This window comes from Mauremys reevesii, linkage group 16, assembly GCF_016161935.1.
Source record: "Mauremys reevesii isolate NIE-2019 linkage group 16, ASM1616193v1, whole genome shotgun sequence".
Lineage (NCBI taxonomy): Eukaryota > Metazoa > Chordata > Testudines > Geoemydidae > Mauremys > Mauremys reevesii.
The window spans coordinates 41,306,013-41,333,153 of record NC_052638.1 but is presented as its reverse complement, the minus strand read 5'-3'; the positions used below and the strand labels follow the sequence as shown (position 1 = coordinate 41,333,153).

Below are 27,141 nucleotides of genomic sequence, written 5' to 3'. Positions count from 1 at the left end.
ATGCGAAGCTGCTGCAGTCCGGGTGGAAGCTAAGCCCCAGCACTTGTCTCAGGGGCAGACTCCTTGCATGGCTCCCGGGCAGGCATAAGAACATAAGAACGGCCGTACCGGGTCAGACCAAAGGTCCATCTAGCCCAGTATCTGTCTACCGACAGTGGCCAATGCCAGGTGCCCCAGAGGGAGTGAACCTAACAGGCAATGATCAAGTGATCTTTCTCCTGCCATCCATCTCCATCCTCTGACGAACAGAGGCTAGGGACACCATTCTTACCCATCCTGGCTAATAGCCATTTATGGACTTAACCACCATGAATTTATCCAGTCCCCTTTTAAACGCTGTTATAGTCCTAGCCTTCACAACCTCCTCAGGTAAGGAGTTCCACAAGTTGACTGTGCGCTGCGTGAAGAAGAACTTCCTTTTATTTGTTTTAAACCTGCTGCCTATTAATTTCATTTGGCAACCCCTAGTTCTAGGCAGGACAGGAGTTAAATGCAGCAGATCTAACTTTGTTACAGCGGAATTTTAATTCCCTCTGCCCGACTCAAAGCTGCTCACATGAGTCTGATTAACTGGATGTTGTCTGTGGCCCCAGCGTGCTCTGCACTCCCCAAGGCACTGTGTGCAAAGCAGCACGAAGATGAAAGCAGAGCAGGGGGAGAGGGAAGGCTTCTCTTCCTTACCCCCAGGGTCAGATGGCCCCTTGGGCACCCTGCATCTCTCCCCTCGTGGGGCAGTGTAGGAGTCCTCCCTGCACTCCATTCCACAGGGCTGTGCCCTGACCCACTTTAAAGTCACGCACGAGCTAAAGGACAGGATGAAAAGCAGGCCCCCCTTCCTCCCAAGCCATGTGAATAGAGGCAGGCAGCACGCACGGCCACCATGGCTCCTGCACTAGAGCCCTCCTGCTGCCACGGGGCCATCCCCAGATGGGCGAAGGATCTCGACTGGCTCCCATCAATGCCATGAGGCTCTGCTCTGCGATACTGAGCTTTATGAGCCGGCTTCCCAGCGGCAGCCGTGCTGACACCTCTGGCTGCAAAGGCAGTGACTCTCTGCCCTGCCGACGCCGTGGCCCGGAGCAGTACGGTGCAGCTGGCTCCTCCTCACAGTGCCCACCGGGGGGGGGGGGGGGAGAGAAAACGCAGGGCAGAGAGAGGCAGCGTGGGGCCAGTCGTCACCCTGAGCACTTGCCAGCTGCAGAAGAGGGCGGCAGCGATCCAAGGTCCAGGGGCTCTTACCCATCAAGGCCTGTGCGTGGCATGGAAGGTGGGCAGGAGGGGACAGCAGCTTGGCTGCTAGTGCTGCATTAGACAGTGCGGTTTCGACTCGTGTTCGCCCCTCCACAGCAGCGTCCTGAGAGGACTCCAGCTCCAGCAGGCTGGAAGTTATGGAGAGACTAAAAAGGGCTTTTTAAAACCAGGACAAACCTGTGCCCACCCATCCCTCAGCCCAAGCAGCAGGGAACGTCAAGGACCTGGCCTCCCTGCTCTGTGTGACTCTTTATTACATTGGTGGTGCAATCAGGAACATAATTACATAGCATGGCGGGGGATGGGCTTGGTCTGCTTTCAGTCCCAGTCCGCGTCTCCATCGGGGTTTTCGTCTCGCGGAGGCTCCTGGAACTGGATATTCGCCAGCATGTCCCGCATGGCTGCCATTAGCCTGTTCACACCCTGGTTTAGATCCTGCCCAGCTCCAGCCTCTTCAGCTCCATCTTGTCTGACCTCCCCCTGCAACACAGCACAAGGCACATAGTGAGAACAGGGAGATCGAGAGCCCCCAGTGCTAAACTGCTCAAAATGGCTTGGCCTTTAAACCCACAAGAATCAGGGCATTCAGATTTCAGGCTGCCCTGGGGTTTAAGATCAGTGAATGACTTGCACTATGAGTCAATCATTTCAGATGTGCACTTGACCCCTGGGCAGCTTTTGAGAGTGTCAGAATTTTAGACCACTTAGGGAAAGCAAGCACGGCCAAGGCACAGGCCTGTGAATCAAGAGCTGTGACGGCTATTTCCCCTCTGTCTCTCAGTTTCCCCCATCTGAGCATGAGGGAGGACAAATGTTGTGAGCTTTGCTCTATAACGGTTATGAAGCACTGAGGAAGCGCTATGAAGTCACAAGGTATTACAGCAACTAATATAGTTAAGGGAACAAAGCTTGTTATTATAAACTCACTTTCATGCTCCGAATATTCCAAAAATGGTGCACAATTCCTTCCGCTGGTTTAATTACACGGTGGTTTAAAAAAAGGGACAGTTCAGCTTCAGAAAGGGAGCTGCTGTCTTCCCCCAACTGCAGGGGACTAATTGATATGGTGGAACTCAAACACCCAGCCTGGCCTATGAATAGTTACCACCGAGACGGGTCTCTGCTAGCTTTTAATACAAAAAGCACCTGAACACACAGGCGCGAGCATGCAGTTACATTCTGTCGTAAATTCAGCACTGAAATCTGGATGCAGCATCCACACGTAAGACGCTAGTTACAGCTATTCACATGCTCTGCCAGCAAAGCGGTAAGATCTATAAGCTGAACAGTTCTGGATTTTGCTTCAAAAACCCAAGCAATTCTATAGAATTAGTGCTGCTTGCAGTTAAAATTTCAACATGAACAGAGACTCGGCCTCCTTGTTTCTCGGATTAGATGGTAGTTATGCTGCTAACATGACTGCTGCTGTGGCACCCAGCTTTCCTGGTGAATGGAAGCAGTCTGTCTTTAAATGATTCTCTTCTGAATACTCTCTTCACCAGCCACAGGGAGGAGAACACTCGGATGCACTGAAGGAAAGGAAGATTCCCACACACGTCCTGCATGCAAACAGACCTTACAAAGGGCGAGAACCCAAACTGCTGCCTTCAGATTTAATTGACTGACACAAGACATTAAATGTAGCTGTTCCAGGATACATTGGATGAAAAGGCTTTTTGCAACTTAGGAAGACAAGTCCTTTCCCAGGTCAAAATCCTCCCCGTGGTTTGTATCTGAGAACACAAACTGAACTACATTCTGAAAGTGTGTGTTTAACTGTGGTAGTTACACATGCAACCTCCAGCTTACAGCGCAATGGGTTGCTTGCATGCACAACACAACACTGGGTAGGACGGTTCGGTGTGGAATTCCATGCACATGCTAGAACATGTGTGCAGCAGTTATAGATTCATTTAACATACCTGTAAGGTAAAATTTGGCAACAATGATCGAAAGAAGAGAGATAAAGTGCTTTCATTGGATGGATGAGTCATCCTGGAAAAGAAAAACCCAAACAATCCCATTCAGTGAAACAAAGGACAGTTGTATTTGACTCTCCCACACTCATCCCAGCCTTGCACCAAGACCCCCAACTCCTGTACAATCGCACTTTGTTCTTTAGCAATGTACAGCTCTGCGTGAGCCCAGCGCCAGGTTGGGGTAGGGTTACCAGAAGCAAAATGCTGAGATTCACCTTTGTCTGGACTCCATCAGCCCCAGTTTAGCGAGTCTCCACTCGAGGCAGAAGCATTTCTACAGGGATGCAGGCTGCGGTCAGATTCCTGCAACCTTTGCAATGTGCATGATACCAAACAGCCAGCCGTCATGGCGTCCAGCCTAAACCCCACCCGGAGGGGATCCCTGCCTCATTCAGAGAGGTCGATGCAAAGTGACATTTTGAAGCAGTGCTAATACTGACAGGTTTCAGTGTAGCAGCCATTATCCGCAAAAAGAACAGGAGCACTTGTGGCACCTTAGAGACTAACACATTTATCTGAGCATAAGCTTTCGTGGGCTACAGCCCATTTCATCGGATGCATGGAGTGGAAAATACAGTAGGAAGATATAGATAGATACAGATATCTGTATCTTCCTACTGTCAGGGCCGGGGCAACCATTTAGGCGACCTAGGTGGTCGCCTAGGGTGCTGGCATTTGGGGGGCGCCATTTTCTTTGGCAGTGACCGCGGCGGCCGGATCTTCGGCCGCCCCGGTTGCCGCCAGCATTTAGGCGGAGGGAGCTGGGGCAGGGGAGCGCGGGGAGGGCCACCTGCAGCAAGGGGGGGGGGGGACGGGCGGCATGCAGGGGAACTCCCCGCCCCAGCTCACCCCTGCCCCACTCCTCCCCGAGCACGCTGTGGCCGCTTCACTTCTCCCGCCTCCCAGGCTTGCGGCGCCAATCAGCTTAGGCGCTGCAAGCCTGGGAGGCGGGAGAAGTGAAGCAGCCACAGCGTGCTCGGGGTGCTTGTGCTCGTGCGCAGAGCAACGGTGAGCTGGGGTGGGGGCCTCAGGGCGGTGAGGGGGGCGGGCGTAAGGTAGAAGTTTCGCCTAGGGCACGAAACATCCTTGCACCGGCTCTGCCTACTGTATTTCACTCCATGCATCCGAAGAAGTGGGCTGTAGCCCACGAAAGCTTATGCTCAAATACATGTGTTAGTCTCTAAGGTGCCACAACGACTCCTGTTCTGTTTGCTAACACTGAGTGGCCTCTGCAGACTGTCTCAGATGGTGACCCACAGTCAGCTACCACCCCACAAAAGTGGCAAGACACAACCCCTGTCTGTACGGTTCATACACCTCATTGAGCGCCGTAAGTCAAACTAATGGTTCGACTGTTCTCAGATGGAGGAAGATTTAACCCCAAGCCCTGAGAATGTTTCGTTAGCGTCCATCCCACTGTGTGGCTGGGCACTTATTAAAGCAAACAGCTGAGCTATGCAGACAGACATGAATCCGAAGTGGAGAAGTACCTTTCTGGTCTTGTATAGGAAGTGATGGAGTCCAAGGGAGGTAGGGGGTCAAACCCCATTACGGGCTGGGATGTCACTTCCTTCAAAAAGAGGGAGGAAAATCAGACCTGTCAGAACCCTGCTAACTTCTCATGCCTGCTGTCTGATGGAGCACCAGTGTCACGCGGCAGGGGCAGAGAAGGCACACAACTGACCTAGGACAATAAGTCCCTGCGGGTACACAGCCCCACGTAGCAGTAAGACCATCACAGCAGCCTTGTCATGGCCCCAGTGGTCCCTAGGCATAGCAGGACAAGTCTGGTTAGTGTCCCAGGACGCCACGTGCTGTTGTATGCGTGGATGGTACCTTAGTAACAGATTAAAAAAATACCCACACGACCAAACACTCGCAGCACACCCCTATTCCCAGCCCTGGGATGAGGCACTCTGAGGGAACACGCACCAATGCCTTGGTGCAATGGGCCGAGGCGTTTCCGCTGCTACTCATTTGTGACACTATTAAGCCTGGGACCTATTTTCGGCTTGGCTTTCCCCTTGCCTGCTGCAGCACTCTGCCTGGCCCAGAACACCCAGCTACCAGAGGAGGGGTTCTCTGTGGGTGCCCCAAAGGCAGTGACGTATAGGAGACCCCAGGAGGAGGTGCTATGTCAGTCTCTGTCGAAGAGCCCCACTGGGCTTGGTCTGACAAGGCCGGGGGTGGGGGTGGGGGGGGAAGCACAAAGGGAGCACCTGGGGAGCCGTGAAGCACGCGTGACACTAGACACAATGCCCCATATTTACTCACCAGGGGCAATGCTGCCGTGGCTTCTTTCAGCTCCGAGAGAATCACATGGCGAGCGATGTTTCTGGGGGCAGTCTGGTATCGCACCTTGCGCCTAAGGGCAGACAGGGAAGGGTCTCACTGACGCACCCCACAATGCCTACAGCACTGACGAGGTTTGCATTCCCTGGTGGCAGCATCAGCGTCAGCCCAGTCTCCTACGGGATGTGCCGTGCTGATCAGCCCCTCCCTCGCCTGGCATTCAGTGGCTGCCCATGAGCCGGTGAGAGCGGCCAGACCGCCCGGGTGGTGCTCTCCTGTGGGCCCACCACACCAAGGCTCGGTCCACACTGGGGGAGAGGGGTCAACCTAAGATACACAACTACAGCTACGTGAATAGCGTAGCTCAGGGTTTCTCAAACTGGGGGTCCTGAGCTGTCAGCCTCCGCCCCAAACCCCGCTTTGCCTCCAGCATTTACAATGGCGTTAAATACATAAACAAGTGTTTTTAATGCATGGGGGGGGTCGCACTTGCTGTGGGAAAGGGGTCACCAGGACAGACGTCTGAGAACCCCTGCCCGTAGCTGAAGTCAGCGTATCTTAGGTCGATTTACCTGGCTGTGAGGACGGGGGCGAGTCGGCCGCTGCCGCTCTCCCGTCGACTCTGCTTCCGCCTCTTGCCGCGGTGGAGTTCCGGAGTCGACAGCAGAGCAATCGGGGATCGATTTGATCGCGTCTACACTAGATGTGATAAATCGATCCCCGATAGATCAATCATTGCCTGCCGATCCGGTGGGTAGTGTAGACGTACCCCAAGGGAGCCAAGCGACCTCGAAGGAATGCTGCTGAGATGCCCAAATAGCCCCAGCCCCCCACTGCATTCCACAGACCTGGCAAGCCAATCCCTACTTCAAAGCACTCACCTCACCCACACCTCACCCGCCTCTGCCTCCCAAGTCAGTCTATGATGAGCACATTCCTGCCCTCAGCAGTGTGACAAGGTCAGAGCTCCCCCCAGCTGGCCTGGTCATTCCCTGCCAAGGGGGGAGCGGCCTACACAGACAGTCTTTGCTAGCAGGAAATCCACCTGCTTTTCAGGTTCATTCCAAGGCCCTGCTGACAGCCAGGGCAGAGTGAGGAAAGCAAAGAATGGGACCTTCCACTGGGCCACAGATACAGTGATTCTCAAACTGTGGGTTTTAATGGGATCGCCAGGGCTGGCTTAGACTTGCTGAGGACTTCAACCCTGGGCAGCGGGGCTCAGCTTACAGGCCCCCCGGCCTGGGGCTGAAGCCCTGGGGCTTTGGCCACCCTGTCCAGAGCGATGGGGCTTTGGTTCCTCCACACAAGGCACTGGGGCTTGGGCAGGCTCAGGCTTCGGTTCCCCCTCCTGGGGTTGTATGGTAATTTTTGTTGTCACGGTGCAATGAAGTTTGAGAACCCCTGACTCGCAGCTCACCTCCACGCTGACTCCTATCTCACTAAGACTTCACCTTCCTGGCCCCAAAGCTTCTCCCACCAGTGGGAGCAGCTGCAGAAGCAACTGGGCCAAGCACATAAAATGGGGCCATCCCTCCCCCAGACCCAGACCGTCAGGGGAGATGGCCCCACCCCTGCCAACCCTGGAGGGCACTAGGACCCAGGTGGTGTTCTCCTCTGCCTTCACTTCTCTTTCCCTTCAGTTGACCACTCTAATTAACCCCACAAAAATCAGGGATCCTAGAGGCCATCAACTGCTCACTCTGCCCACACATACTCCTTCCCGCCCCCGGGTCTGTCTGGGGTTTGTAGGTTGCAGACTCTTCAGGGCAGGGACTGGCTGCTTCAGTGTTTGTCCAGCATCTCGGATAAGGGGGCACCCTTCTTAGTTGGCCACAGGCACCACTGTAATAAACACGTTTAATAACACCAGTGCAATGCAGCCTTTGTTTGTCCAGCTCTGGAGAAGTGCGCTTCCAGCACAATGACACACGGCTGCCTACAGGCTAATGCTGGAACACTGGGGATCCAGACAAACATCTGTACAGCTCAAAGGGTTTATACCTCTGCAACACATGCTACCCCTAATGGGGGGTGCGGTGGGGTGGGGTGGGGGGGAAGGATTTCCTCTTTGGTAAAGGGTGATTTAACCCGTAGCGGTATGTGATGGTTGGGAAGCAGCCCAGGGAACCCCGATGGGACAGAGAAATGAGCCACTTTGTGGCGTTCATGCTGAAATTTGCAATGACACTGGGCAGCTCACTCGTGCACTGCATACACAGTACAAGAGTAGCCTGACAGCACTGGGCTCATCAACGCCAGTACCTCAGTCTCACTGTCGAGACAGACGAGGGACAAGGTAAGTCCCACTCGTTCTGCAAACGAGGCACAATCTAGCCTGAAACTGCTGCAGACAAGTGGGAATCACAGCTGCGAGGGAGAGAGAAGCCATGAGACCAAGGCATGGGTTGGGGGTCAGTGAAAGGGGAAGAAAACTAACTGTGGGAGGCCAAGAGGCGGAGGAGGACATGCCTGACCCCGGAACGGCAGCCTCCGGGGCTATCGGCAGTTTGGCACAGACCTCCTCCACAGCTCAGAGGCAAGCCCCAAGGGGCGCAGGGAACAGCACCTTATCCCTGGCATGGTTAGATCCAGACTGTGCAGTGCAGTTCTACACACCAAACTGCATGCAGCATTCTGGGCCTGGCCGGGAAATGCCTGGGATAGGGTCCAAGACCAACAAGGCTCTTTTATCGAGCTCTAGATCCCCCCTCATCAGAGCATCTCAGTGCCTCCATCTCTAACGTCGAAGGTTCTAGGTTATCTGCTACGGAAGAGCGGTCGGCCTCAGCCAACTGTACTCACTTCTGTGCAAACTCCTCCACCACTGGCTCACTCGTGTCCACCCTCTGTAACACTTCATGGACATTGGTTTCCAGCCAGGCCATGATGGCAGGGTCTTTCCACAGGGAGTGAGTCCTTCCTATGTACAGGGAGACCAGCTGGTTCAAGGCAGGAGGCTGGCTGTGGGACACAGAGTGTTAGAACACAGCCGGCACTGCTCACCCCAGCCCACACCGAGGCCTGTCTCAGATTCTCACACTGAACAATGAGCTGCAATCTCCCATGTCTGCTATTTGCACCAGCCTCCACCAGCTTATTGTGTCTTGAACGACTAAGTGGTGTTCCCAAAACAGCCCGGACAGGGAGAGGGTGAGAAAGTGCCTCACCTTTCCCTGAGCTCCAGGCAGTCAGATGATCACAGGGCACAGAACCCCCTGAGCCAGACAAGGACCGGGAGGAGACAGCCTGCCCAGGTCACATGCATACACTAGTGTCTGCTGCAGCAGGGACAGACACTTGCAAGGCCCAAGATGAACTTATGGCCTACCTATATTAAGCTGGGTGTTTCTACTGGGCACTATCTATCTGGGTTCTCCTATGGGTCCCCATCAGCCTGTTACCCAAGTGCCTCCCGTGAGCAAACAGCCCTCTCTCCCTCTCCCACTCCCTGCTGGAACAAGCAATCCTCCTCTTCTCAGTTCCTGGAAATGCAGACAGCAGAACGAGCTGAGAAACCCGCCAGCGCTGCAAGGTGAAACTTTGATTCCTTCTGTTGAAAAGCTTGGGCAGCTCTTACCTTATCTGAGCTTGGAGTCCAAAAAAAGAATGCGAAGCGACCCTGGAGTCTGGCTGCACGCTACAGTGATCTAGCAACGGCATGAGAACTGCAAGAGAAAATCAGTGATGCCTTCACCACAGACAGGGACTGCCAGAGCTACCAGGTCCCCAGTGCCAGTGGTTGCAAAGAGCTCCTAGAACTGGGACAAAGGCCAGCTGGGGAGAGCAGGTGCTTTCCTAGAATCAGGCCACGTCTACGCTACAGGGCAAAGCCGAGCTAAGCTGCGCAATCTGAGTTACGTTAGTAGAGTAACTCAAGTCGACGTAACTTAGATCTGCTTACCGCTAGGTCCACACTTCACTGTGTCGATGGGAGAGCATCTCCCATCAATGCCCCTTACTCGTCTCGTTCAGTGGAGTACAGGAGTCGACGGGAGAGCAATCTGCAGGCAATGTAGTGGGTCTTCACTAGACCCGCTAAATAGACCGCTAATGCCTCGATCGCCGTGCGTCCATCCCCCGGTACGTGCAAAGAAGGCCTCAAGCACCAGACACAGGAAGAGGATGATTTCCAATTTTATGGCTGAAGATTTCGTTGCACATTTTATTATATTTAACAGACAGCAGAAATAGGACCTTTGTTCAAACAGCATGCTACATCTGCTACATAACATGTTTCAAGGTGTTTTTTTAAATCACCGTCCAGAGCTTTGCATAATCATTTAATAAAATGCCAATAGGAACAAGGTACAATGTTGTTAAATTAACACTGCCAGCCTTTGAACTTGAATACAGGTTTTATTTTCATCCTCATGCCCAGGACCAGAAAGTCAAGAGTCAACACAAACTAGACCCCTTTGTTCAGGGAGAGCTAGATATTCCTGCCTACAAAGGCAAATCAGTTCTGGTAACTACGTCCCCTCCTGGCCCAGAGGCGCTACATGGCTCATCTCTGGGACAGAAGCATCAGCCGGATGAAAGTGACAGTGATGGGAGCATCTAAAGCATAATGGTGCCTCGGAGGGAGAACGGAGATAAAGAGCAGACAGTAAATCTGCTCTGCTCGGATCAAAGCATCTTCCTGTGATGACTCAGAATCTGAGCCCCTGCCCCCCAACCTGTGCGCATGTGATGTGTATGTTTATACATGGGGGAGAGGCACCGAGCGCTGTGCAAGCTAGGAGGGGAATAGCATAGAGGTAGGGAGAAGACATGGACAGTTACTGATCCCTTTCTAACGTATTGAAGGCTGAGGGTGCCAAATATTGCCCATAAAGTTCTACAGTCTTTGAATAGCCCCACTGCCATATGATGCATGTGTCACCATCAGCTGGAACTCACCACTTGCACAGACTAAAGGCCTAACATGCAGCACTCCACCTCGAGCTGAGTGACTGTGCTGCACTGCATCTGAGAGCCACATCTCTGTACTGAGAAGGGGCAGTGCCGTCTGCTCCATTATAGGAATACGAAGTCTGCCTTCAGTCACCGAGAATTTGGCCATTGTTTTTGGGGCTGTCTGCCACCACACTTACCGCTCGGGAACATGATCAGCGCGTGCTGGAGAAGGTGGGCAGCTCTCTCCCGTGCCTGGCTTAGCTCCGCTTCCGAGAGCTCTTCCTGCTGGCTCAGAAGGAAATACGCCAGCGGAACCGAGAAGGCAAAGTTTGGGAGCTGGGACAAGTTCCGGTGACCCTGAAGACAAAAGACAGATTTCCCAAGCAATGATAACATTGGTGCTAGTCTCAAGACTGTTAGGTTACACTCCTGTGGGTGCCACTTCTCACTGCATAACTTCTGGAGAATTACTTCCCATTCTGTGCCTCAGTGTGCACATCTGTACAATGGACAAAGTGATACCAAACTCACACAATTGCTTATACAGCACTCAGAGCCCCCGGTTCAAGAGAGCCAAGCCTGGTATCTTATGGTACATTCCAGTCGGTGTCAGCAGTTCTGGTACAAGCGGCCTGGCCCTCACCCCCCATGATGCAGCTGCCCTCCCTTCTCAGCCCAGCACTCACAGAGACAGGTCACTGAAGGGTGTGGAGCCCCAGGAATCTGCTCCTGCCAGGGGAGCCTGCTGCCAACTCACCTCCCACTCTTGGAACATGCGTGTCAGGAAGGTGTATTCTCTAGCTCGGAGCGACAGCAAATCAATTAGCAGCAGTACACACAGCGGGTCATTCTCCGGATCAAGGCTAGCAGAGGGGGAAGGGATGAACCAGAAGAGCAGCATTACAAAAGCTCACAGTAGAGTTACTCGCTCAAAATCAGACTGGACTGCTGGGTTAAGACTCAACCTGCTATCCCCCCAAACTGGTCAGAGTTTGTGGGATGGCGCCGATGAGGGAAGGACAATCACTGCCACGTGGCAGGACGATAAGGCCACTCAGACAAGGCAGCGTCTAGCCAGAGCTGGGAAGCACAGGGACAGGCAAATACAGAATAAGTCTATGGGCCTAGAGGGGGACAGAGGGACCCTGCCCAAAAGGGAGTCCAAGCCGCCTGCAGTGAAAGTACAGGTACAGAGCACAATTTTCCGGTAAATGCTAAAGGTGAGCTGTAAACTGCTCTGCTCTAGCTCCGTGTTTCTCAACGACCGGTCAGTGGACCAGTCCCAGTCCTGAGATCTCCCTGACGCAGTTTAGGACAGCAGCAAGCCAGTCCCTGGTATCAAAAAGATTGAGAAACACTGAACTAGTTCAACTCCAGCTATTGCACCTGAAGCAGGAAGTAACTCAGGGAAATTCTATGCCCTGTTATGCAGGTCAGCCTAGACAATCACAAAGGTCCCTTCTGGCCTCTGAAGCCATGGAACAGCCAAGTGTGCCGATTGTCCCACAGAGTCCAGAGACAGCCCGGGCAGCTGGCAGAGTCAGACCCAACACTGATCTCTGGTTCCTGCATGGGGGCGACGTGCACCTTCCATGGAACCCCACTGCTAGCGGCCAGGAGGCCGAGCACTCAGTCAGAGCAGACTGTAGCCAGACTCATGGGTAGCCCATTGGGACGACAGGTCCCGGTGTGCAAGGCTCCACCTGGATCTGATCAGCCAGGCCACAGGGCGGAACATCAGCCACAGCCTGCACTGAACTCCATGGCCAAGCCTGGGCTGCCCAGCCTCCCTCCATCTTGTCAAAGCAGCAGCAGAGCAGCGAGGCAGGAGAGATTCCTTTCTGCCCAATACCTGCCTCCACGGAACCGCTCAGGCTCTGTCTACACCAGGGCCTTTGGGCACTGATGGACTTGCAATGGTGGGAAATTTTGCCAAGCCTGGTGCAGACAAGGCCCATGCAGTGTTCAGAGCCTGCACTCTATGGGCAACCAGAAATCTCAGCTCCAGCCCAATGGGGAAGCCGTATGGATTCTGCACACACTTCCTCAAGGGAACCCAAACCAGAAGGACCCAGCCCTGCTCTTTACCTCAGGATAAGTTTGCAGAACTCCAGGGCAGTACGAGGACAGCCTCTCTTCTCCAGGAAGATCATGTGTTTGAAGAGAGACAGGTAGAAAGCTCTGCAAAGGCCAAAGCAGAAACACGTTGAAAAATACATGGGCGGAAAAGCAGCACATCACCCTGCTAATTCTGAACAGGGGAAACCCTGGGCCTGAACCCTGCTGCCCGGGATGCCAAGGGCAGATCTATGTATCTGGTTCTAGCACAAGACTTCCGGGCAGGAATGTGGACAGCCAGGTCCTGACTCCTCTTTCCAGGAACTGGTCCATGTCTCCGTCTTGAGTTGCTGGTTTGTATTGAATGGGATGAGCTGCGGGATCCTAACTCAGGCTGTACTCCCTAGGAAGATACTTTAGTGTGTGGCTGTTCCAGAGCTGGGGCCAGGGGATCTGGAAGACGGGAGAGGGAGTCAGGGATTCTATTCCAATCTGACTGCACAGGCTTACAACAGACATGCATCTCACCCACAGCAGCTGCCACGAGCGCCGCATGGCTTTCAAGTTACAGATGCTGGCAAACTGCAGGGGTGGGTGGGTGCTAATGTCAGAGTTGGAGAAGCACCTGAATCGTGACAAAGAAGTCTGACATCAAGTTGGAACTGAAAGCACAAGCAAATTCAAGGTACTGAGGGGCAAGCAGCTTCGGCACCCGTCTGCTGTTTCCGGACGGATTTCCTGCCCAGGTGCAGAAGCTGGGGCTCTGATTAGCTGGCCATTAAATGAGGGTGAACAGCACACTCAGAACCACTTCTAGGCTGAATCTCATTTCCCCATCCCAACACCACGCACAGAAGAGAGAGGGGCTGGGAGGTCCCCACCTGTTCTCGGGTCTCCGGTAATCAAGCCTGCAGGTTCCACTGGTGAGACTGAACACAGGGTGAAACGCACACTCCAGACTGTAGAGCGCTCGCTCTGCACACAACACAAGCATTATTAGGGGCACCGCCACCCCTCACCCCTGCTTCCCAATCCGACAGGCAAATCCAGCCCCCAGACACCACTGACAAATGGCTGCTCGGGGCCTACAGCCCACGGACCAGGCTGTCTGCGTTTCCTAGCAAGCGCCACAGCCACACCAATGACTAGCTTGGCAATCTCAGCAGAGACCCAAAAGGCGGAGGGAGCCCAGTTACTCAAGCGGAACACGCCCTCCCGGCTGGATCTGTGCTGTACAGAGGACGGTGGGCAAGCCACCTTTCCCCAGTTCTATGTTTTGGGTAATAAGATTTTGAACAAAAATTCATCAGGAGGCGGCCTGGGCTCAGGGCTCAAGGATGAGCCAGCTGCACAGCTATCTTGGGATTCAAAACTACAGATTCTGTTCTAGCCTGTGGGGCCTGCCATCGCCTCCATCCGATACCTTCCAATCGGCAGCAACCCAGTGCTGGTTTCCCAGCACTGCCCCGGCTCACCACTGATTGTCGTTATGTGCACGTGTCTGGCTCTGCGGCTCACACCCAGCGCTCTCTTTTCCACAAGGCTGAGACTCAAGCATCCCAGGACCAGACAGAGGTTCGGTTTTATTGGTAACAGGACAGCCGAGCAGAGAACTCAGTATGAGCTGCCTCCCTGAGCTTCCCGTCTGAGAGCTCCTCTGTCCTCGCTGGACCTGCCTACCAGCATGACTCAGCAGTGACCCTGACTCCCCGGCAGGGTCTCGGTACACTGACCTTGCATTCCTAACGAAGGGCTTAGAACTGGCACCGTTACACTCCAGAAACGTGCTAAGATCAGACGTGCTTCCCAGGGCTCAACCCATACAGGTCCACTAGCTTCAGGCCAGAACCCAGGAGCGTTGCTGGACCCTCTGACCTTTCGACAGCTACATTTCCTATCCACTGAACATCACCATCCAGCCTCCTCAAAGCTTTCTGGAGGGGCTGGTCCTCCAAGAGTCCCCCTTCGCCATCTGCCATCCTCAACGGTCTCATGTCTGGTGAAACCCTGCTCCTCCGACTGACCAGCACCCACCTGGGATGTGACTGAGTGACAGGCTGCTGCGCTGTAGATTCACATCCTGGCTTGCTGCACACTAACTAGTCATGTAGACAAGCCCTATGGGGGTGTGACAAGTCAGCTTCTAATGAGAAATGGTAATTACACTGCAGAGCTCAAATGCTATTTCCTACACTGGGTTCTTCCTATACAACTTCTAGCAGCAGGGGCTGAGCAGTTGTCCTCTGTCACACTGGGATATGGCAAGACGCCCTGAATTTCCTCACTCCCCAGAGAATGTAGGGAACCAGTTAGATGGTGCATGGCTGAGTACTCATGGCGCTCACCCACTCTTTGGAAAGAGCTGTATGAGCTAGGAGACAAGGAGAGATTGGCAGTCACAACCCCAGAGAGAAAAACTGGAAAGCCACAATCTCGCCTAAGGCATAAGTAACCTTGGCATAAGCAACCAAACCACAGACATCGTAAGGAAATGTAGAGCCCCTCTCTCTCAGTTACTGAGGCGCTAACCATGAGGACTGCCAAGGCACGCGGCAGTGCAGTCCCATGCCACCTGCCCATTGGCACACTTGTTCCTCACTCCCAGTTCTCACCTACAAGATCTCGGGCCATCTCCTGATCCTCCTGCATTCGACACACCTCACTGAGCTGCAGCAGCGAGTCCACATGGTATGGGTTCATCTGGAGCAAAAGCTATAGGCAGACAGGAGAAGTGGGCTGGGTTGGATTAAGTGTTTACACAACATGCTGCTTCTTTGTGCATGGGACCTTGGGAGTCACACACTGCGAGGGCAGCAGGATGGCAAACGCGGCGCAGTGACTTGGGAACCAGGAAATTAATCTTATGGAGGTGTCAGTGAGGCTCAGCTGGTCGCACGCCCGCCTCCAGGTTTGAAGGTAATGGGATCAGATCCCAGGCCATCACATGGCACTCAGTACTGATACTACAGAGTAGGGTTGGGGTAGCTCCTTCAGACAGCACTCAAAACCCGTGTCCATCTGTGGGAGACGCCACTCTGCTTTTCACAAAGGGGGCAAAAGCCTAGTGTTCTGCCCACTGTTCCCATCTCGGTAGGATGTGAATGGTCAAGGCTGCATGAATTAGTGTTGGGCCCGTAACGGCTGCAGCATTCGCCTAGACGCCCCTTACACACTCCTTGTTTTGACCTCTCAGTGTTCTAGGTACTCACATGGCCCCAGTAACAGAGTGCCCAGTGTCAATCCAATGGGAGAAATTGCTCCCATCACTAAATATTTAAAGGGTTCTCCCATGAAAGCCAGTTACTCCACTGCTGAGAACTGAAAAGTTTCACTATTAATAGGACCTACACAAATAATGTTTTTTCTATGGGATCAGGTTAGATGTGGTGCCTAAGATTCTGCAGGCATCACAAACGTCACAGGTAAACAGAGATATTTTGGCATTATGAACCACCTCAGTCCTGTTAAATTTCACCTGGGTTCAGCTGAAAAGCTGGAAGAGAAGAAAGCGGTAGGAGAGATACCTGCCGTCCCGACTCTGAAACGGCCCTGAGCAACTGGGGGGTAGAGGACTAGAACATGCTACATGGGAGACCCAGATCTGACCCAGGCCCAGACATCTTGCTCTCAAGTTGAGCACACCTAGGGAGGAAGAGCCTGGCACCATTTCCCAGAGATCCTGGGGGCTGGTTAATAAGCAGCGTTGTCAAGCTCAGGAGAACAGCCGTTACGATCAGAGGACAGGAAAGGGAAGGGGGATGAAAACGAGGCTCCATTAGGGAATCAGAAGGAACCTTATTTATTGGACAATAGCCCCTCTAAAAAAAGTCTCTTAAGCGCACACATTTGTGCTCCTTTAGGGCAGGGGTTTCAATTATCCGGCATGAGGGCCCGGAACCCTTCCACTGTACTCTCGTCACTGTGCGCTATAAATGGTGCCATCTGCTTGAATTAGCTTGGACACACTCAATAACTCTTCAATGCAGGGACTGTTCTGCTAACATACCAGGAGAAGGCTACACATTTTTTTCTTCCATACAATTTAGTTTATAAACAAAATAGCTGTTATTTTAGAGCCTGCCCTTAAAGGTCACTTTCGACTGTGGAGTATTTTTGACTTTCCTAGCTGAAGGGTGAAGACAACAGAGCTTTATTTGGGAGGTCTGTTCTCAGTGGCTACCTAGAATGAATGCTCCATGCAGAGCCATCCACTCTCCTAATCACAGGGCCTCAACTCTGCCCAGGGACATGCTGGCATCTTGCCAGGAGCCCCCAGCCCACACCTCCTCTGCATGACCCGGACAGCTAGCAGCAGAGCTGTGGTCCAGGGAGATTACACAACTCACCAAGTAATACTCCATCTCGAGCTGGGGTGGGCAAACTACAGCGCGCAGGCCACATCCAATCCACCAGCCGATTTAATCCAGCCCTCAAGCTCTCGGAATCAGCGGCATTTTCCCCTACGCATAGGGGCAGCCAGGGGGCTTCCACATGCTGCCCCCGCCCCAAGCACCGCCCCCACAGCTCCCATTCACCAGGAACTGTGGCCAATGGGAGCTGCAGGGGCGGTGGCTATGGATGGGGCAGCATGCAGAGACACCTGGCCGTGCCTCCGCATAGGAGCCGGAGAGGGGACATGCCGCTGCTTCCGGGAACTGCTTGAGCACTGCCTGGAGCCTGCACCCCTGAGCCCCTCCCATGCCCCAACCCCCTTCTCCAGCCCTGATCCCCGCCTCCAAACCCCTCAGTCCCAGCCTGGAGCTCAAACCCCTCATCCCTAGCCCCACCTCAGAGCCCTCACTCCCCAACACCCTGCCCCACCCTGAAGCCCCCTCCCATACCTTGAACTCCTCATTTCTGACCCCACCCCAGAGCCCACACCCCCAGGCAGAGCCCTCACCCCCTCCTGGACCCCAGCCCCAATTTCGTGAGCATTCATGACCCGCCATACAATTTCCATACCCAGATGTGGCCCTTGGGCCAAAAAGTTTGCCCACCCCGATCTTGAGCCGAGCTGCTGGCACACAGAAGACTACGTGTCCCAGCCTACAGTGCCAAGCTGCTTAGCTCAATAAAATGAAGGCTGGGACTTTTAGTCATCATGTCACACATCCACAATTAAGGTAACAGGGTGCAGGTGGCACTGGACAGTTCCACCGGCTGCACCTGGCCTGGTGGCTACGCTCTGGGCATCCCTGTTTTATGACATACCACAATATTGTTTGGGTCCAGAGACTCCACTGCATCCAGGAACCTGAACTGCACTTGCTGGTACTCTCGATGGTGCTCAAACGTGAAGTGCTGGACTCCTCTTCTTGTCTCCAGCAGCCTCATGGCAATGCCTAGGGGTGCACATGGACAGCCGTTGCTCCCTCAGGAAGAGAGAGGCAGCTTCTGCCAGCCAGCAAGAATGAGCTCTTCTCACAGCCCGCGCAGACTGGTAGCACTGGGGTGAAGGAAGCCTGTTCACATCACTGGGGCCACAACAGGACTGTTTTCAGACTAGCTGTGCATTCAGAGCTCATTGAGGTGATTTCCCCCTTAAGGCAAATGCTTCCAAGTTCTTCCCCCCACCATTTCCAACCCCCCCAGCAGCCTGGCCCTCCTGGCCATGCCTCTGATCAGCCAGCATGGCCAGCCACAGGAAGACACTTGAGAGCCCTCGGAGGCCTCTTTGCAGTGGAGCAGGAGGGGCACGCCCCGGCACTGACAAACAGCGAATGCTTGATCTAGCAGTGCAGGGGAGCATGGCCTTGGCGGCTCATACAACAGGCTGCGCTCTGCACAGTATCCAGGCTCTAGTAATGGCCACGCGGGTGGACCCAGGAAGTGGAGGCATGTTCCAAACAGAGGGCTGGAACTCTGTGCTCCCATGGACTAGGCAGAGAGACTGACAGCTCACCCGAGAGCAGGGAAGAACTCGCCTGTTTTGCTGTAGCGTGGCCAGGTGTTCTTGGGAGCAGTCAGCCATGTGCTGCGAATGTACGGACGCTGCCTCTGCCGTGGCCTGCGGGAACCAAACACTACATCATAGCTTCTATTTACTGGACATGCACTATGGAACAGGACCAAAGCTAAGCATGGGGACGGGAAGCGGATGATAGCTCTCTAGCACTTGGGACAAAGAGATCCAACCTCTCATCTGACTGCAGCACTAGGAAATTAATCAAATCCCTCCACAGTCTTTTCTCAAGTTGAACATTCTCAGGTGTCTCTTTGAGGCTCTGCATGGCTGCATGCCAGCTTCCACCCAGGCTTTGGCCTGTCAGCCTCTCCGCTCCACTGATTCCCTTCCCCAGCTCCCACTTTCTGTCAATTTCTCTCCTGCCCCTGGAATAGTTTCCCACTCCCAGTTCACAGAACCATCCCCTGACTGCAGGTCCAATCCAGCCTTCGCCCCAGGACCCATGCAGTGGGTCTCAAGCTCCTGGCTGGACTCACAAGACGTTTATAGGATCAGTGATAAGGAGGAGCTAAGAAACCCCGGCTACCTTTCCAGGAACACAGCCAACCCTCTACACTTGGAAACGTCTCTCTCTTCCCTGGCACTTGTCACCTCTGCTCTGCCTTCAAATTGCTTCTTAGGGAGCATCCTTCTTCCACAGAGCCCCGCAGAGATGGCCTCTCCAGCTACCACCACCATCGCTTTGAACTTGCGCTCCTACTGTACTGCGTACGTCTCAACCAGGGGCAAGCTCTTTGAAGCAGGGGTATCAGCTTCTCATTTGCAGGGCCGGTGCCCAACACATTGCAAATAAATAATGAGACCTGCACAAGTACAGCACATGCAGAGGAAACAGCTGGACAGCTTCCCTGGGTCTACAGCACACAAGCGTATCAGACCAGCTGCAGAGACTGGGCCACTCAGACCCCACCCCACAAAACTGCAGAGATTCTACAGCAGCAAGAACTGAAAGAAAAAGATGAGGGCCCCATAATGACACAGAACAGGGACAGTGCTTTAGAAGTGCAGGTAACAGTAACAGGGGGAGGAAAGTCATGGAACAAAACCAAGGACGTGGTGTGACCCTGGATGAAGTCTTGCCTCCCTCCACACAAACATCTAGTGCTTCACTTGAAAAAAACCCGATTATTTCTGCCTCCCTTGGGGTCACTTGTAAGTAAGAGAGGAGCCCTGGCACAGGGGTATGAACAATATGCCTGTGGGCACTCTCTCTAGACGGCCCGCTAGGAGAAGGGTTGGAGGTACAGCCTTTGGTACGACTGGCCATGGAGAAAGACTGACCCATGCTTTGGAAATATATTTAATATGGCAATTCTGGTCTCACCTCTGATCGCCAAGAACAGCCCGAGCCCCAAAGTACCTCTTCAGCTCAGTCTCTGGATTCAAGTTTCTGGAAAACGTAAGATACAGGTGAAGAAAACCACCAAGAATTAATCCCGAGCAAGCTTTTCTGAAGCAGCGCTCGCCCATTGGACCAATACTGGAGTCGCCTGTTTTCAAACTCCTGCACTGATGCCCAGATCAGTGATCTGACACCCCAAAGCTAGGAACCATGCGAGGATGTTTCAAGATTCAGATTCAATCCGTTATTCTACAGGGATCATAGCCACATTTCAAAGACTATGTTCAGTCATGGAATAATACTGCTGCCCTCTCTAGGGCAACTGGTGTAATTAGTCTAAACTTTAGAGTAATTTACACTCTATAAAGCATCAGCAGAGAATCCTCTGTTCCAGGCTGCTTTATGGATACTTATGCTTAATCCTAAATAGAAAAACAAAGGACCTCAGTTTCCAAATTGTGTACACACTTTGGAATGAATTTCTGGAAACAGGCATCTATCAGACCTGGAGAACAAGCCATCTATCCACACAGCAGATTCTGCATGGGCAAGCGACCCCACTGCCTGGAAGAGACACGTGACACAGTAGTGCCTGAGTCAAATTGCGAATTCTATCACGTTGTGTGTGTGGAAACGCTGGACACTGACTGCACCACCCTGGACACACCCAAAACCAACCCCCAGTCCTGCATTCCAGCCAACTCCCTGCCCAGGAAAGGTGTGACACACCGGGCTGATGGCCCCATAGTATTAGTCCAACAACTTGACTGTTCATGGCTGGCCCATCCCCATTTCTAGACAGGGGGTCACAGGAGAGGGGCCAGCACCTGGTGGGTCTGTAGCTTCTCAGCCTGAGCACATGGCTCAGAGGGACCCTAAGCGCTGGGTACTTCTGCTGTGCAGAGAGCTGACCAGCACCACATATAAGGACTTGCAGCAGAGAGAGGTCTGAGAAACCTTGAACTCACAAGGGTGAGCTCAGACCAGTGGAGAGGCACCTTAGGACTTTCATTGTTTTCCTAGATCTGTAACTCAAGTGTTTTAAGGGTGAAGTCACTGCAGCTACAAAATTCCCTGGGTAAGCTTGTGTGTTATGCTGTCCTCCAAGGGATTCAACTCGAAGCCCAAGATGCCCACAGGTGGTCGGGGGAACTCTGAAGGAGTGTCAGTGACTGGGAGGACTCAGCAGGTCTCAGACACTGGGTTCAGGCTCTAGAGAGTAGCACCCATGTCCCAAAGACGGGTGTCAGACAAGAGGTCGGAAGCTGGGAGCATGCCCGATGGTCCCAGGGCTAGAAACAGTGACTTGACTCCACTGACCCAGCTGGCTTGGAAGCACATGGGATCCAGTGATTGGATCCATCCACAACACGCTGGCGACTGTACAGTGGGGTATGGCCAGGTTGAGGCAGGACCCCTCTAGTATCTGTGGCCATTTCATGCCTCAGCTTTTTGTTGAGATCAGTGGGTGAGCCAGTTTGGTGGTGGTCACATGTGGACAAGTTCACTGCTGGTGGTATTAGCTCTGTGAGGCCACGACGGTACCATACAGGCCCAGACAGAGGATGGACCATGCTGTGCTCGGCATGGAGGCTGTGTCTACGCTGCACTTTCATCAGTAAAACTTTTGTTGCTCAAGGGTGTGAAAAAAACACCCCTCTGGCCGACAAAAGTTTTCCCGATGAAAAGCGCCGGTGCGGACAAAGTTACTGCCCCTGGCTGGGGATGGTTTTAGTGTGTCATGGGAGAGCGCTCTCCTGCCAACAAAGAGCGGCTCCACTGTGCACCTTACAGCCGTGAGGCTTTAGTGGTATAGACGCAGCCTGAGTGTTGTTGGAATGAGGAGGGTTATAACCTGTCTGGATGCAGCTGCAAGGTATACATTATCTGCCCAGTTTAATCTGGTTTTGGTGCTTTACCCTGCAAGGCTGCAGCAGCTCTTCAGAGGCGCCTCTGTACTGGGACGAGGAACCCCAAAAGCATTACCAATAACTCAGCCTTTCAACTGAAGCAACAGGTGGTCAGATCAGAGCCGCCCTCAGTTACCAACGCACCAGCACCTTTCCAGCATGGTCCCAACTCAAAGCCAGAGAGAGCACTTTACAGCAAGACTCCAAAGCTCCCTTGGGACAGGAGTTCCCTACATGCTCAGACCTCAGAGCAATGAGCAGAGAAAGACAGACAGCGAGGCACATTACCTGTGCTCTACGTAGAGCAGAGGCCGACTGTCTGCGATTACCCCACTCTTGGTTTCATACGACAGCCCACTGGAATCCTCCATTTTCTCCAGAATGCTGTCAATGTCTTCCAGGTCATCGTCTTCCTTAAGGCACCAAGCAAAGACATCACAACCATTAAAGGATCGGTCCCACCCCAGCCTGCACGAGAAAACATCACTCCTGCCTTTCTGTACAGAGTCCCACTCTGGGCTGGCTGCTCGTCCCCACTCGCCTTGCTGTTCGTCCATTACATGATGACTCATGCTATTTTCACCATCATTAGCCTTTGACTCAAGACTGGCTGTCATGCTAAACCAAGTGCTCTAACTCCGTCACAAGTTACTGGGTTCAGTGCAGGAGTCACTGGGGGAGAGTCTCCGGCCTGTGCTATGCAGGTCAGACTGGATGATCAGAATGGTCCCTCCTGGCCTTAGTGTTTACAAGTTTGAGTTTGTACTTTTTTAACCCTTGGCTGTCCCCTCCCCGGTGATTTTATTTCCATGTTCTATATTTGTCTGATTTAGATTATAAGCTCTTGGGTGCCACAACTATAGGGCTTTTTAAAAACTCAAAAGCACCATGAAAAATGACAGTGCTACATAAATATTGACTACTAACAACAGTCAGCCCTCAGTGCCTGTGTCAGACAGGAACACTCCTCTCCCCGAAGTACTGCAAGGATCACAGCCAGTCCCTTGATGTCAATTACACAAACAATGCCTTGGATACACATGGGACAGGGCTCCTGACTCCACCCAGAGCAAAGCCTACACAGTTCCTTAGGAGGAGACAGTTTAGTCAGACTCAAAATCTGTGCCCTTCCCCCACCTCAGCCACACACATTCACCGCTGCATGGACAGGACACTTGACAAGGACAAGTCCAAAAACCACTTGCTGGCACTATACTCGGCACCAGCCACCACTCTTGGTGGCGCTTTTGCTACTAGAAGTCAAACTGACCGTGATGGTAATGTGCTGCTATGCAGGGGATGAGTGCCCAGGCCTGGCAAGGCAAGAGCACAGCGCACCAGTGTCGCTCTCTAGTGAGCCCTCTCGCCAGTGACTGGAGCGCTGGCAGCTAGAGAGAGCAGTGTCTGGCCCTGCCTAGCAGGAAGAGTCCGTGTTCGGCAGGGCCTGGGAGGATATGGGAAAGAACAAAGGGAGGGGCACAAAAAGCAAGATCCCAGAGGATCCCCCCCACACCACAAAAGTCAGTAAAATGGAAGATGCTGGTTTGAAGGTTCCAGCTTTAATAACCTGCAGCTGAGCTCTGAGGACATGAACGCAGGCTATGAAATAGGAATCACAGCCTCCAAATAAATAAGTGCAACATACTACATAGCACTTTCTGTGCATGGATCTCAAAGCACTTCACAAAGGTAGGTGACCGCTGGTGGGGGTCTCCCGAGCCTGGAGAGAAGGAAGGGGGTGGGGCTGAATCCCAGATCTGAGGCAGACATACCGGAGTCTCGCCAGCTGCAGTTCTCTTGTTCTTCCGTTTCTTTTTTTTCTTCCGTGGCTTGTTAGCTGATACAGGCTATGGAGATAAATGCAACAGGCGCCAGTGAGTGCATGGGAGGGAGGCAGCAAGGAAGGTGGAGGTGGCATTTGCAACAGGAACACAGGCTACCATGGGCTTGGCCTAGGAAAGAGCCATTCCTGTCACACTTGAAACAAGGAACAAGATTAGGGAAGGGTGAGGGCAAGAGGTCACAAAACGCTTCAACCATCGATTCCCAGCCTTAAGGGGTCAAATGCAAACTGCAGTATTCTCATACCAGTGACTGGGACTGATTATTCAATACAAGATCAAGCAAGGAATATTTTAGTTTCTTCAGGATTGGAGGAAGTTGTTTTAACCTCCCTTTGTTCCCCCAAGTCTCAGTGGTAATTAACATTTCTTTTGTTTAGTCTTTCCTTTTACCAAGGAATCTGAAAAATCACTCATTACCACAGAAACATACAGCTGGCTGAAAACATCACAGGTGATCTGGGCTCTCTGCTCCGTCTAGGTACAATTACTTAGGCACATGGTGCTACCTAGTCTTATCCAACAAGGCAGACAGGCGTACTCTTTTCCCAAAGGACACAGAGTAAAACTCATTCCCAGGATTACTGGCGCCACACAGCTATTGCATCTGGAGATGTATCCACAGCTTAGGCAGCGCTCCACAACCACCACCTCTGAGAGATCATGTAGTTTTTGCAATTTGGAACTAACTTAACGAACTTGCCCCTTCTCTTGTGAGCGTCTCCCACAGCATACAACAGTGAGGCTGCTTTCCATCTTCAACCATGACCCTGTTAATCCTCCTCACTTTTCTTAAAGTGAAACCAAAAATAAAAAACCCCAACAACAAAGCACTACTGTCAAGCCCCCCAAAACCCAGTACCTAACCTGCATTCCCGTGTACCCGTTTGAAATCTTCATGTAATTCTGCGTACGTGCATCTTCAAAGCAAATGCTACACTGTACTTTGTTAAGACAACAGACCCGTCCTTGTAAGCAACCCAACAACTAATTCAGGTGTCCAATGGAGGGGAAAAGGACAATAATTTCTATTTCAAGCTACCAGGGATTTTTTTCCCTTTCATACATTTTACACAAATTTAGTGCTCATGAAAATATCGGACTAGTAAGAATGGCACAAGCCACTTACCTCAGGTAACTGCTACAGTAACTTTCTCTTCACAGCTGATCACCATATCCTGATCCAGGTATTCCACTGCCCTCCCAACAGACCACTCTGCCCAGGCACCTCACTCCCAACACAGCAATGCCCTGCTACCCCAACCCTAGACCTCACACCGTCAGTCAGGCCAAGGTACGCAGTGCTTTGGGGAGGCGGACAAATGGCATCTCAGTTGTAACCGGTCATTTTCACTTGTTTGAATTCTGGTCCCCAGAGGTCACAGACTGATGCACTAACCCAGTAAGGCAGAGCTACCGGTGCCAGTATGAGGCGGGAGTAAGAAAACTCTTCATAATTATGACCAATCGCTAGCGGGTGTGGATACTGCTGAACATTCCCAGGTACCTGCAGTTTGGTCACTGTCTGGTCCTGCTGTTGAGTGTCTTCTCCAGCTCTCTGCCCATCGCTCTCTGGCTCGCCAGTTTCAGCTTCTTCATTGTTCCCTGGGCCATCTTGCTCATTCAGTCTGGACTCTGCTCTCTCCTCTTTGGATCCTAGATCATCCTCCAATTCTTCATTGGTTATCTGTGCAGACAGGGGTACAAGGTTCAGGAATCTGGGGAGAACGGTGGGATGGATACTTGGATGAGTCTGCACTGCCTTGGCTCCCACCAGCACAAAGCTGCACACCAGGAGCAGGGATCTGTATTTTACTCACATCTACAGAAAGAGAGAGAAAAATCCTGCCAGCGTGACAGGAGCTAAAGCTGGCCATTCACCAGAAGCCTACAAGAAACCTGACAGCAGTTTGGCTGCTGGTGTGCTGAGATCAGAGCCTGTCATGCTCACCAAGGTTGTCTCCTTGTTTCCTTACTCCCTGTCTGCCTGTCCATTTGTTCTCTCTTGTCTCATCCAGGGGCCATGGTTTTGTTCTCTATTTGTACAGCGCCTGGCGCAATGGGGACCTGGACCAGAACTGAGGCTCCAAGGCAAATGAGAAGTGAACAGCAGGGCTCAGCCTGGACGGCTGTATGCCCACCAGGGGGGTTGGGAAGATACCGGCCACCCGGCTGCACTTCCAGGCTGGTACCTGGGACGCTGGCACCCCACACTTGTCATGAATGATCGCGGGTGAGCCAGGGGCCGGCAGCACAAGCTCTCACAGCCCGACCCCCTGACTCAGTCACTGCTGGAGGAATGGGGGGATCCAGCCACCCGGCCCATCCCCTGCCAGCAAAGGGCCGAGGAGCCCCCCCGAGCAGCCCGAGAGCTGGTGACCGCCATGGAGTGGGGGCTGGCCGGCATGACATCCCCACCCACTACGCTGGGCCTGCCAGTGCCCCCTCCCCGCACCGGGCAGCTCTGGCCTAACGGTGGCAGCTTGTGGCATTACAGCCTGGCCCGGCTCCTCGCCTGGGGCAAGGGGCACTGCCAGGACCCCCAGCACTGTCACCGGTCCGCCGCCCGGTCCTGCCCCGCCGCTCCCCGCCCGATCCTTCCACTGGTCCAGCCCCGCCGCTCCCCGCCCCCCGCCCGGTCCTTCCACCGGCCCGGCCCCGCCCCTCTCCGGCCCCCGCCCGGCCCTTCCACCGGCCCAGCCCCGCCGCCCGGTCCTTCCACCGGTCCAGCCCCGCCCCCCTCGGTCCTTCCACCGGTCCAGCCCGCCGCTCCCCGCCCCCGCCCGGTCCTTCCACCGGCCCCGGCCCGGCCCCGCCCTCTCCGGCCCCCGCCCGGCCCTTCCACCGGCCCAGCCCGCCGCCCGGTCCTTCCACCGGTCCAGCCCCGCCCCTCGGTCCTTCCACCGGTCCAGCCCCGCCGCTCTCCGGCCCCCGCCCGGCCCCTTCCACCGGCCCAGCCCGCCGCTCTCCGGCCCCCGCCCGGTCCTTCTCCGGCCCGGCCCCGCCCTCTCCGGCCCCCGCCCGGTCCTTCCACCGGCCCCGCCCGGTCCTTCCACCGGCCCAGCCCCGCCCCCCTCGGTCCTTCCACCGCCCCGCCCGGTCCTTCCACCGGCCCAGCCCCGCCCCCGCTCCCCGGCCCCCGCCCGGCCCTTCCACCGGTCCAGCCCCGCCGCTCCCCGGCCCCCGCCCGGTCCTTCCACCGGCCCCCGCCCGGCTCCTCACCAGCTCGTACAGGTTGCTGACCCCGCCCCGCTCCGGCCCCCTCCTGCCGCGGCCCGGCTCCTCCCCCGCCTCCTCGGGGCCCAGCCGCAGCCCCCCCGGCTCCAGGGGCTCCTGGCCCCGCTGCTCCCCCCGCAGCCTGCGCAGGGCCCGCCGCGACATGGAGCCTGCCTCGGCCCCTCCTCTCTGCTGCGCCTGCGCGACTCCGCGGGCGAACGGAACAGTGGCCTTGCGCGCATGCGCTGGTCTCCCTTCTGCCACCTGTGTCACGCTCCGTCCTCAGGCTTGAACGGCGTGAGATAAGTTGCAGCGGGACCCAGCTGAGTCCCACGCGCCCCCTAGAGGCAGCCAGGGGCGGAGCCGAGGGGCCTCCAGGGAGGCGCCCGCC

At 54.1% G+C, this 27,141-nt stretch overlaps 1 protein-coding gene across 1 annotated transcript; it reads right to left on the bottom strand.

Annotated features, from left to right (window-relative positions):
• Positions 1-1,488: 1,488 nt before the first annotated feature.
• TCF25 (transcription factor 25) lies at positions 1,489-26,930 on the bottom strand. The gene is made up of 18 exons (XM_039503407.1): positions 26,757-26,930; positions 25,042-25,221; positions 23,466-23,540; positions 21,982-22,106; positions 19,766-19,831; positions 18,401-18,483; positions 17,688-17,818; positions 15,089-15,188; positions 13,358-13,451; positions 12,507-12,599; positions 11,176-11,281; positions 10,616-10,775; positions 9,100-9,187; positions 8,325-8,483; positions 5,505-5,595; positions 4,721-4,800; positions 3,174-3,246; positions 1,489-1,731 (listed from the first exon to the last, which is right to left on the bottom strand). Exons 1-18 carry the CDS (start codon positions 26,913-26,915, stop codon positions 1,570-1,572), a joined length of 2,025 nt encoding a protein of 674 aa, XP_039359341.1. The 5' UTR covers positions 26,916-26,930; the 3' UTR covers positions 1,489-1,569.
• Between the last annotated feature and the right edge of the window lie 211 nt (positions 26,931-27,141).